This window comes from Vipera ursinii, assembly GCF_947247035.1.
Source record: "Vipera ursinii genome assembly, chromosome: 4".
Classification (NCBI taxonomy): Eukaryota; Metazoa; Chordata; class Lepidosauria; order Squamata; family Viperidae; genus Vipera; species Vipera ursinii.
Window position 1 is genome coordinate 59,427,854 of NC_139514.1, and position 11,471 is coordinate 59,439,324.

The window sequence follows — 11,471 nt, forward strand, 5'->3', positions numbered from 1 at the left end:
AATGAATTATTTGTACCCCTATTCTTATGATGGAATCAGCTAGATAATTTGGACAACTTAAATTTGGGGGGGGGGACTATTCCTTTTCACTCATAGCAATTGTGCCTTGAACTTTCCAGTGGTTGAACTTTTGAAAGTTTCTGCAAAGAATCCAAGGCAAGTAACAAGATCAGGACACTGCAGATGACAGGGAAACAGTTTATTTGGATAACAGCATTGTTATTATCAGATTAGCAGCCAGGGAAATAGGTTGAAGTGTGTTACAAATGAAAGTAACTCAGCAGCAGAAATAGGTGAGACTCTTCAATCAAATCAGAGAACATTCAGGAGGCCTTCTATACATGTCAGATTCGCAGATTAATAGCACAAATATATGGAGGATTAAGTAAAAGTACATCTGTACTTATCCTAATGATAGTGAATAGGGATTGGTTGGTTGTTTCGAAATGGTTACCTGCCTTCGATGAATACTACTATTATTTTTATATGCAGGTTAAAAAAAATAATTCCAAGACCCAGAACTGAAATTGTGAAGTTATCTCAGCCCATACATCTTTTAATATTTTTCAAGAAGGGTACTTTGAGACAGAGACCATAGCACAGTGATATATCATGCACTTTTCATACATATTTTTCAGTGATTAGTGGCATATCCAATCTGTAAAATGTTAAAGGCCATAAACAACGAAAATAGACAAGATTTTGTCATAAGGAGGTTCCTACATTCCTATGGTATACTACATACATAAGGAATGAAGCACATTCCTAGATTTACTTCTATGTTGGAGCTTCCCCTACAGTAGGGGTAGGCAACCTCGGCTCTTTTATGATTCATAGCTGACTCAGGAATTCTGGGAGTTGAAGTCCATGAGTCATAAAAGAGCCGAGGTTGCCTAACCCTGCCCTATAGGAACAACTTATCATGAGTAAGGGATGGTTATGAACTACCATTTTACTTTTCTCACAAGAATACCTTGGAATATTTAATGGAGTTTTGTCCAATGCAATGCATCATGAAATAATGACAACTTAAAAAAATAAATTAAAAAAAATTAAAATGGGTTACACTTTGGCAGTGGTTTTGAAGATTTACAGTCCTATCAGGGCAATTCTTCAAGGATGCCAGTTACTGAAACTAGGTCTTAGTGCAAATATGAAAAAAATACTTGCCCTTAGTCCCAGTGATATACCACTATAACCAAACTATTCTTGACATTTCTAGCTCGAAATACAAGGGTAAATATGAATTCCTCTCCATTATTTAAAGTTTAATTTCCAGGATGTATTAATCTGTCCCTTATACCTCCCGTTTAATTTTAAAAATTTAATTTAAAAAAAAAGGAATAATGCCGAGTATTTTGGGGGGCAGGAAGACTTGTAGCATGATCGTGCCAACTTAAAAGTAAAGTAATGCCACTGAGTTGAATAGAAGTTATGGCTGGAAATTGAAGTAACAAAATTGCAGGTTCAAGGATATATTTAATTTAAAGCCATCACAAGTCACCAATTGTGGTCCTTCTACTTAAAAAATCTGTAAGTTACATATTTTATAAATTTTGTTGCATATATTTAATGTGTATACGTTTGCTTGGGGTTCTTTTGTGGACTATGAAAAGGGATTATCCCAAATAGATAGATAAAATAAAAAAGCTCTGCGTAAGACATTTAAGGATTTGGCCTGATGGCACAACTGTTTTATTCCACATGATCCATAAACAGGACAACAGTATAGTATATGCTAGTGACATATATATTAGAATCCTGAAGACTCTAATCTGCTTGCTCTTGGATACAATAGTGTCAAAAATAACAAAATGAATGTTTCAGTTATGTGGAAAAGCATCCTGTAAGATTTTTTTAAATATATATTTACAGGAAATCTAAATTTTATTTTATGCCATTTTATTTTTAAAGTAATCTAGAAATACTCCTTAAAAAATCTCTTCCCCAAAGATGGGAAAACGTCTTGCTTAGTTTGGGATAGATTTTACCCTTCATCTTTTCGCTGCTATTGAACTATAATGTAATCCAGGGTAGTGCATATGCCAAAGTACCACATTTTAAACAAAATAAAAGATATATTTGCATCTTGAAGGGCCCTTCTATCTCTCTACATTTTAAAATTGCATGGTTTAAAACATCACCATTTAAAGGTAGTCTTGAAAGACCAATCAATAAGCCTATTGTATAAAAAGGTATAAGAGGATTACGGATTAGTTAGGATCTTCTTAATATAAATACTCTGGATTGGCTATAAGTCTAGATAGAAGAAGAAAAAAGCTATGGCTATTCTTTCAGTATTACTGTATAATTATTTCAAGGATAGTGCTCAAAATCTTAAATTAAACTCAAAGAATGGTGTTGGTTGTAAAATATATTACATCTGATAAAAACATTTACCTACAATGTCTATAGCAATTTTGGCAATGTAAATTTGATTATGTATTAGTAAGTATTAGTAAGATGGATACCTTTTTAAATAACCAAGTTTGGAGTATATACTGTATGAAAAACTATTAAGTATTAGTAAGGTGGATACCTTTTTAAATAACCAAGTTTGGAGTATATACTGTATGAAAAACTATTTGTTATATGGACGGATAATCTTGTATATCTTGAGGGTGAATACTTTTTATTTTGTTTTGATCTACTACAAAATGGGTATTCATTTACAAATTACAATATCTGGCCTACTTTGCCTATGCTCAGAAACCTAAGCAAGGTTGAATCTAACTAGTATGCAGATGGAAAACCAGGAATAAATTTCAGCTGTGTAAGACTGATTAGGTAGTCTGAAAAACAGTGTCTTACAATAAGATACTGACAAGCCACTTTCATACTACTACCGGGTGTCAAGAAACAGGAGTTGAGTGTTTACCTTTAAAAAAGCCAACTGCACCAATAAACAGATGATTTCATGGGACATAAATGAGTTCTGAGAAGTGCTGTCTGATACAGAAGAGAGGTTGGGTGGAAGACACATGATACAGCCACTTTGCGAAAGGTCTGAAAATGTAATGCTCGGATAGAAAATGCCCTGAGAAGCCCTATTTGCATTTCTTTGAATTTAATCAAAGAAAGTCAGCATATACATAAATTAAACAACACAATTTTGGAATATAATGCAAAGATCATCTGCTTCATGGAATATGAGTTGTGAACAGACAATACTCCTACAATCCATTTGAAAAAAATTGATTAAAACAATTTAAAGAGTAATTTCTCTTGTAAAGAATATCTAGGATTGCTGTATTGTAAACATTAGCATTTAATTCAAGTGGAGCCATAGTATACAAACATACATCAACTTTAGTCAATATATCTTATTTTAGAATATATTCCACATCTGAATAAAAAAGTTTAAATAATCTTCAACACATGTACAATAATGGGACCCTATCTTTCCAGTGAAATATGAGTGAACATTAAGTAATTGGTTTTACTCTCCACTGAAATATGAGTGGACATTAGCTAACTGGTTCTATCCACTGCAAAAATATTTTAAGTAGCATACTTGCAGTTTCATCTCAACCAGTTCTATGCAGTAAGGAAAGATAAGTGTTGTATCTAAAGATGAACAATAACTGTTCACCCTGTATATTTAAAAAAAACACATTTAACTAGTGTTAATATACATTTTTGTGCGTTGGTAAAAAATAAGATGTCTACAATTCTGACAGCATGCAGAGAATTGATAGGTTCTTACATACATCCACACACACACACATATATATATTTATGTTACAAAATTAGTGCAAAATCAGGAAAGAAGTGATACAATCTTCTCTACAATTGCCACCATCACATGCACTTGTGCAGTTTCCCAGGAATTATAACAAACTCTTTCAGTAACTGGCCAGGGCCAATATACATCATTCTGAGTCCTCAAAATCTGGAAACTTTATACTTGGCTGCCTAGTTATGCCTGCTAGTTGAGGCAGAAATTTATCACCCTGCCTCCCAAAAAGTTATAGTAGTCAACAGTAAAATTCTAAAATAAAGTCCCTTTCATTTTCTTATTTTTGCATTCTTCTCTTCAAGACACAAAATTTTATACTGCATCCTACGCTTACTACTGACCTTAATATACTCCTTTACAATTTTAAATCTCCCATACACGCTCTCGATCAGACACACACACACACACTCCATTCTTGTTTGCAATCTTCTTTAGCCCTTTCCAAATGCCTATTTCCCCTTTTTCTGGTTTTTGTTTTTTTTGGTTTTTTTTTTGTTTTTTTTATTCTCACCAGAACAGGCAGGCAAGCAGGCCATGCTTTCCCCCTCCCTGATTCAGTGCCCCCAGCTGTTGACTCCAATCTCCTGTTTGTAGCGGTTGGTGAGTACATTGGCCTTGCGGGTAAGTTTGGAGAGCACAGTGTGAAGCCCACTCAAGTGATAATGAAATTGCTTCTCTAAATCCTCCTCCGCCTCCTCATCTTCAGGGATCCCTCGGCTTATGTCCATGGCACCAGAGCTCCCATTCAGCTTATCCTTCTTCCTTCCAGTCGTTTCATCATTTGCCTGCTGCAAAACACCCCATTCAATGTCATTGCGAATGGATTTGAGCAACATATAGTGACTATACATATCTCTGCAAGAACAATAGGTACTGCCATTGGGAGTCAACTGGGCCTCCCTTTCTCCACAACCACCCCCTGAATCCAGTTCTTCCAGCAAGAGAGGCACATCCCGAAGAAGACTGGGCACCATCACAGTTTGGTCCATGTTGTTAACAGCTCCAATAAAGCGGTTCATTGCATTGAAGAGGGAATGTTTTTGGCTGTAAGAGTCACAGATCTGCATCATCTTGATTGCTGGGTAAGGTGCGCCGTGAGCAAGCAAATTCTCCGACTGTGATGGAAGCAGGAGAGAAGTAATCTTAAGGAAGGTCTAGCTGGTTTAAGATGGAATCAGCGAGAAAAACTGCTGCCAAGAGTTAAGTTTGTTTTCCAAAAAAGGAAGACCACCACTGTTTTCCTTTTCTCTACAATATTTTCCCCCAAGGATTAAGCGGTATTTCTCCAACTTTCTTTCTCAAATGTTAGGTACAGTGCAGGCTCAGCGTAAGAAAGCCTCTGCTGCAAGGAGTGGCTGTAAAGGAGAACAAAAGATGGCGATTGAGACCAGCCCCGTGCCTTGCCCCAAACCCTTGCCGCATCAGCTCTGGCTGGTTTGAGCCCTTGCCTTTCCATCAAGTTTAAAATTTTAAAATTTACAGTTTTCTTCATGGTGCTCCTCCTCCAATTTATAATGGTATTACTCTCTTGCTAATTCATAAAATAAACTACCGAAGGAGTAAAAAAAAAGCAAAAAAAAAACACCCCACCCTCTTCTCATCCCGACCTTCACACGTACCGCCAATGCGATTCCCTCCCCCACCGCTTCCCGAATTTAAAGTGAGCACGTTTCTGTAAATACACGGGTAAAGGAAAAGAGTTATAAGCACAACCGAAGCACCGAAAGAAGCATTGTCCCCATCTCTCTACACGCGGGAACAAGCAGCAGAAGCTCACTCGGGTATTTCTCCTCTGAGGCCATTTCACCTCCTCCTCCTCCTCCTCCTCCTCCGTTTCAACGCTAGTCCCTTTTCTTTGCCGAGGACCCAGCGCAGCCAAAGCACCTCGCTCTCCTTCGTCGGAAAACGCTTATTTAGCCACATACAGGCGCGTCTCTCTTTTTTTTTTTTAAACGGCGCCTTTGGACTTGCCAGCTCCCCCCAGAGTAGAATCCCGGCTCGGCTCGCATCTGCTTTCCTCTCATGCAAATAAAAAAACTTCCTTCAATGCAAAAAGGCGCGGGGGTGGGGTGGGGTGGGGTGGGAGTCTGAAGTAACTCTTCCCCTGCCGATCCCAAAATGCATTTACCCGCGAGAAAACCCAGCCTCCGCTCCAAAGAATCGCCTGGCCGCCGTTTCCATTCAAAGCAGCAAAAACGGAAGGCAGCCGAGGGAGCGAAAAGAAGCGCGCTGCCGGCCCTGCGCTCAGCGCGAGCTTCCAAGGGCTGCCTTACCTATGGCGGCTAGCCGGCTCCGCGGGCGTCCTGATGCCTTCCGCAGTCTTTCAGTCCGTCCCTATCTCAGAGCGGTATTTATAGCCCGTATGTTAAAATAAGCTGTTTCCAAGGGCCACCCCCTTGCAGTGAAGCAAGGGAAGGGGGAGAAAGGAGGAGAGAGAAAAAAAAGAGGCTTCTCCGCTTTCCAAGTGACCACATGTAATACCGGATTCTGCTAGCTAGCGAGACCGACACGCAGCTCCGCCTCTTCACCAACATCCACCGGGGAGGGCTCTATGCGCACTGGTGTTGATTGGAGGAGGGGAAGCTGTTCAAATAAGAGCCTCTCACTATGTGAGCCGAAGGAAACCTTTGCAGCATCCCCCCCAAGCAGGAGTTAGTTAGCTCGCTCTTCTGCAGATTCTCAAGACTGCCGTGGAGAGGAGCGAATAAAAACAAACGCGGCTGGGTTTCCTCTCCTTTTACAACCCCGCTTGCGGGAGCATCAATAACTCAATTCTCTTCCAGCTTTCCCCCCTCCCCGCCCCCCCCCCGCATCGCGAGGCAACCAGAGTATTTTATTTTTTAAAAAAAACGAGGAAAAAAAAACAGGTAATTGAAACCAGCCTCCCAAATGCTGCGTGATCTTTGCCGAAAAGCACTCAAAAGGATAAAAAAAAACAACGTTGGCCACTGTTAAAAGGCGGTTACGCCAGAGCAATTGGAAGGCGGGACGTTTTCTTTCTTTCCCTACTAAAAGCTTTCTCCACTCCTTTACCGTTTTCTTGCTTAAAGGCGCCTTGAGGAGGGCACCGTATTTGTAGTGGTCTCTCACCAGACTTCAGACCCCAAAGCTTCCGTTAGGGTCAGGGTCAGTCTTAGGGCTTCTCTCGACACGGTAACAACAACAAAATGTAGGTCGCCTGTAGTGAGCGACCTACTAATCACACCTGGCTTTTAAAACGCTGATGGCGTCAAAGGGTATTATCGCTCTGCCTCAAGACACCTTCCTCTTAAATTCTACTCAGCTCCGCGAATTACCCCGCGAACTATTTCTATGTCGGTGAAAAAAAAATTGCTCTCTAGGCGTGAGGCCGTTCCTCTTTCCTCGGGTTCAACTTCAAATCGAATAGGCAAGATGTCTGCGGAACCACTTATGATTACAGTATTTTAAATAAAATGCAACTCCTCTGGGGGATGGCCTACTACTAACTCTTTTCCTAGTGCTAGTTTCCCAAAACAGCTCATGGCTTCCCGGCGGTTTTTATCCCGCCGGGGAAAAAATTGACATCAAGAGTAGGAATGACCCGACAAAGGTTTGGAGAATGTATTCAAATTGTTTTTAGGCAGATTTTCTACGATCAAAGTGCAGCTAGATGACAAGAACACGCGTATAGATTATTCCCTTCGCGAGGGGCGTATTCCATTCAAGTTTAAGCCTTTATCGCCTTGGAATAGTAGACAACGGATGGAAAGAGGGCGCACATTTCCTCTTAAGGATATACTTTTACTAGAGGATGAACCTTGTGTCCGTTTTACTCCAGTTAAGTGTGCCTAAAAATTTAGCATGCTTTTTCAAGTTTAAATATCCTAGAGACAAGGATCCAGATTGATTTTCCCCTCTTATCATAATAATATTACACCCAGGTTTTAGTAGCGCACTTTAAAAACAAAAATATCCCGCATCGATTTAACCCGATGAACGAGTGAGATATGCGTTATCGGCAATAGGAAAGTGGTGGCTGGGTTGTTTTTGTCGCCTTGCAGGGCTATTTCGAAGGTCGAAACTATTTGCTAGATTCGGATTGCAAGGTCGCTGGCATGCCATCGCTTTTCAAGCCTCGGATGCGTGAACACGACTCTCACCGTTGCAGACATTCTACTTCCGCGAGCAGGCCAAAGCGGAGTAGCCTGAACAGTACGCAGGCGAACGTCTACAACAGGGGTCTTCAAACTTGGCCCTTTTATGACTTGTGGACTTCAACTCCCAGAATTCCTCAGCCAGCTTTGCTGGCTGAGGAATTCTGGGAGTTGAAGTCCACAAGTCATAAAAGGGCCAAGTTTGAAGACCCCTGGACTCTACAACTTTTCTCCCCTTCCGCCATCCAGAATGAAAAAAAAAAATAAAGACTATGAAAAAACCTCGAGAAGACCCGAGTTGACGCGCGATACTTTTCGGGGCAAAGGAGGTCACGCACACGCATAAAACCTCCCCGCGCTGCCTCCCGGAGTTGAGTCCCGTCAATGACCGACAGTTACCGGCCTGCCGGGATCACCCCACAGCCTCACCTCCAGGCTCAGCCAATCACCGTGCGCGCTGCTAGTCAGACTCCGTCCGGATATGCTAATAAGCAAGTCTCGGCAATGCCCAATCAGAAATAACATTTCCTGTCTCTTTCTGCTCCAGCGCCCGTGGCAACAAAGGAGTGGCAACTGAAAGAGCAGCGTGAATATCTCGTGGCGGGGAGGGAGAGAACGGGAGCGAGTGTGTTGCCCTGGCAACCTATAAACCACAAAAAGCCAAGGCATTGGAACATAATGACTCCCCTATCTTTCGCATACTTCATACCGCTTTCTCTGGAAAGGGGAAAAAAAAGAATAAAGGTCTTTACTTCAGGTCTTGCAGCATGCCGCAATCAGAAAATTGCATCATGTTGCAATCAGGAAAAATGACTAGTTTGTTTCTGGAAAAACTCCTCTAACACGTTATTTTTTTAAAAAAATATATATAAACTGAAATAAAGTGTACTGTAGGAAAATAAAAACCGTCGGGTTTACCAGTTGCTTTAGACACAGGTCGTTAATTGGGAAGTGTTCCTCTACAAATCAAATTGAAATAAAAATAAGTGAAAGCTGTTTGCAATTGATCGTTTTACATTGCATTGTTTTTTTATCTTGCCAGTAATTTCTAAATGCATTATTATCACTGTTATTTCAATGAGAACTGCCAAAGTTGTCTTTAAAAATGAATCCTGTGTTCATTTCTGTTTGTTGGATTTGAATTTGTTGAAGAATTCTGCTACTAGTTCAATTTTTCAAAAGCAGTGGCGTAGCGTGGGGGGTGCAGGGGGGGCCGGCCGCACCGGGCGCAACATCTGGGGGGGCGCATTAGATGCATTTTACTTTAATTACATCAGTATTTTCATAACAAACAATACATGTGCTTAGGGGGTAAGGGTTTCTTTAACTAATCTAGTGGAAGAGACTCGAGTGCTAAAATCCACGGGTTAGGGGGCGCAAATTACTTGCCTTGCCCCGGGTGCTGACAACCCACGCTACGCCACTGTTCAAAAGCACCAGAAAGTAAGAAAAGAGGTTTAAGGAAAACTAAATTAACCAATTGTATTTCCCAATATAATTTATTTATTGAAACTGTGCATTAATAAAAAGCTTGAGAATAAACAGTACATCTTTACAATGAACGAATGGAATGTTAAGAAATCTTTCAAAATGTAAAATATAATACTGGCAAGGAAAAGATTGTTATGGCAATGTTTTCTTTTCTATATTCTCTTTTTTAAAAAAGATTACTATTACTACACTAGTAGGGAATAGTGTACCAGTAACTAGTGGAAAAATTAGAAGCAAAAGCAAACCAATCTGATAACCCTGCCAAGAAGATTGTATGAAAGCAGTTATCAGGAGCAAAAACATCTTTACCTTTAATCCAGGCAAAAAATAAATTCATTCTCCTGCCTAAAAATACTGTATTTATGTGTCTACGTACTTTCTTAACCACAGTATATATTTCTACATATAGTTGGGAGAAATAAATGATTTGGTTAGCTGCAATCTCATACGAGTATATATAAACTCAAAATGTAGTGACTGTCTTTTAAAGAAAAAAAATAATCGAGCTATTTTGTCTGATTCAATTCCTTGTATCCTATTTCTTTTTCCAAAGGAGCACAGTGCTGAAATGGCATTACAGTAAACAGGTTTAAATAGCGATTGTGGGAAATCAGCTCCGCAGACAAGGAAATACTAACAGGGCAGAATATATTTCCCTAAAGAATTTTAAAAGCAGAAACCAACCCTGCCCCCAAGTCTCTCTGTCCCAAACACAAACCAAGTCTGCAGGAATGCAGATGGGATAATCTTGTCAAGAAACTGGGTTTAGGAAGAAAGATATCTAGAGTCAACATCAGCCACAGCCCCCGGGAAGCAGGGGACATAATAGGACATACCCACAACCATCAAGAATCCTAGAGGGGCACACCTAGGCTCAGGACAGAATACGTGACAAAGGAAATACAAAGCCTGAAACAGGAAATAACAATAGAGTCCAGGGGGTATAAAAACCCACTACCCACATGTGGTCAGTCCCTTTTTTTTCTGTTGGATCCATCTTTCTGTTTACCTTTCCTCTGCAATAAACTACCACCTTCTTCCCAAAGCAGTTGCCATGTTTATCCCCCGCTTGGAGGAACCATGATGAAGACTTTTCATCCAACACTATATAATTCAAAATAAGGAAAAAATTATAAACATAAGTTTCTGATCTGAAAAATGGGAACTATTATGCTAATGTAGAGTATGGGTGCCAAACTCGATCGTGTCACGTGATGTATCGTGACGTATCGTGACATGTTTTGCCTTTGCAGAGGGTGGGCGTGGCCTGCACGTGACACATCTGGCCTGCGGGCCACCAGTTTGACACCCCTGATGTAGAGACATTGATGGCCACTTCCTGCTAAAGTTGTCCTACAAATGAGCAGTGAAAACAGATGCCATACATTTATTTATTTTTCATTCTTTGGCAGAAGAATAACTATGAGCATCTTTAATACTGCAAAATAGGAGGTAGTGAGGAAGCGTACATATTCATCGATGAGGAATGCCATTTTTCCAGGGGACTGTTTTTAAACAGAAGATTGTGAAATTTGCTTGCTATTGCAGTAATGATTAAACTATAGAATATATGGAAAGGTAGAATGAGATCACATTTGTACAGGAGCACTTAGCAATCCCATAACAATGCACAGGAAGAGATAAGAAATAAAAGGGTGATATGAGGGTGTAATTGCTGTTATCCTGCACTCACAGATTCTCTTCATATTTTGCACCTTGGGTCCTGCCTAGTGTGGTAGACCCCTGCATCTATAGATCTGGTTCTTGATGCCTGTTCTTGTGCTGCTATGTTCAGTGTGTCGGTGTTGTCTTTAGTCCAGCCCTTTCCAGTCATTGCTAGTGTCTGCCACCTCAGCTGTCTGTCAATAATACATATCATGCAGGGGCTTATCTTGCTATGGCACTTCCTCTGCTTGATCGTCCTCCCACATCTGCTGCTGCCTCAGGCATTCTCTCAGCAGCTCATCTTTTGGTGCCATCTTATTCATGTACTCCCGGATGCTCTGGTTTTCATCCAGGCCAGTGGCTTTGATACTCACCAGACAAAAATCTAATAATAATAAATAATAACTGTATTGGAAGATCAACAATAAATACCATTTGTCTGCAAGCAAAAACTGATGGGA

General features: G+C 40.4%; 1 protein-coding gene across 6 annotated transcripts; it reads right to left on the reverse strand.

Moving 5' to 3' along the window:
* Positions 1 to 826: 826 nt before the first annotated feature.
* MID1IP1 (MID1 interacting protein 1) lies at positions 827 to 8,303 on the reverse strand. 6 transcript variants are annotated; one of them, XR_014492554.1, is made up of 3 exons: positions 6,013 to 6,234; positions 2,540 to 5,094; positions 827 to 2,471 (listed from the first exon to the last, which is right to left on the reverse strand). XR_014492554.1 is itself a non-coding variant. In XM_083362885.1 (2 exons), exon 2 carries the CDS (start codon positions 4,807 to 4,809, stop codon positions 4,294 to 4,296), a length of 516 nt encoding a protein of 171 aa, XP_083219011.1. In that variant the 5' UTR covers positions 4,810 to 5,094; positions 8,284 to 8,303; the 3' UTR covers positions 827 to 4,293. The 6 variants fall into 6 exon arrangements, 5 of the variants coding, with proteins under 5 accessions (XP_083219011.1, XP_083219012.1, XP_083219010.1 ...); XM_083362885.1 differs by lacking the exon at positions 6,013 to 6,234 and adding an exon at positions 8,284 to 8,303 and having other exon boundaries at positions 827 to 5,094; XM_083362886.1 differs by lacking the exon at positions 6,013 to 6,234 and adding an exon at positions 7,861 to 7,880 and having other exon boundaries at positions 827 to 5,094.
* Between the last annotated feature and the right edge of the window lie 3,168 nt (positions 8,304 to 11,471).

Bases quoted from the DNA above. Each gene is read 5' to 3' on its own strand.
- MID1IP1 (XM_083362885.1), bottom strand. From the start codon at position 4,809: ATGATGCAGATCTGTGACTCTTACAGCCAAAAACATTCCCTCTTCAAT.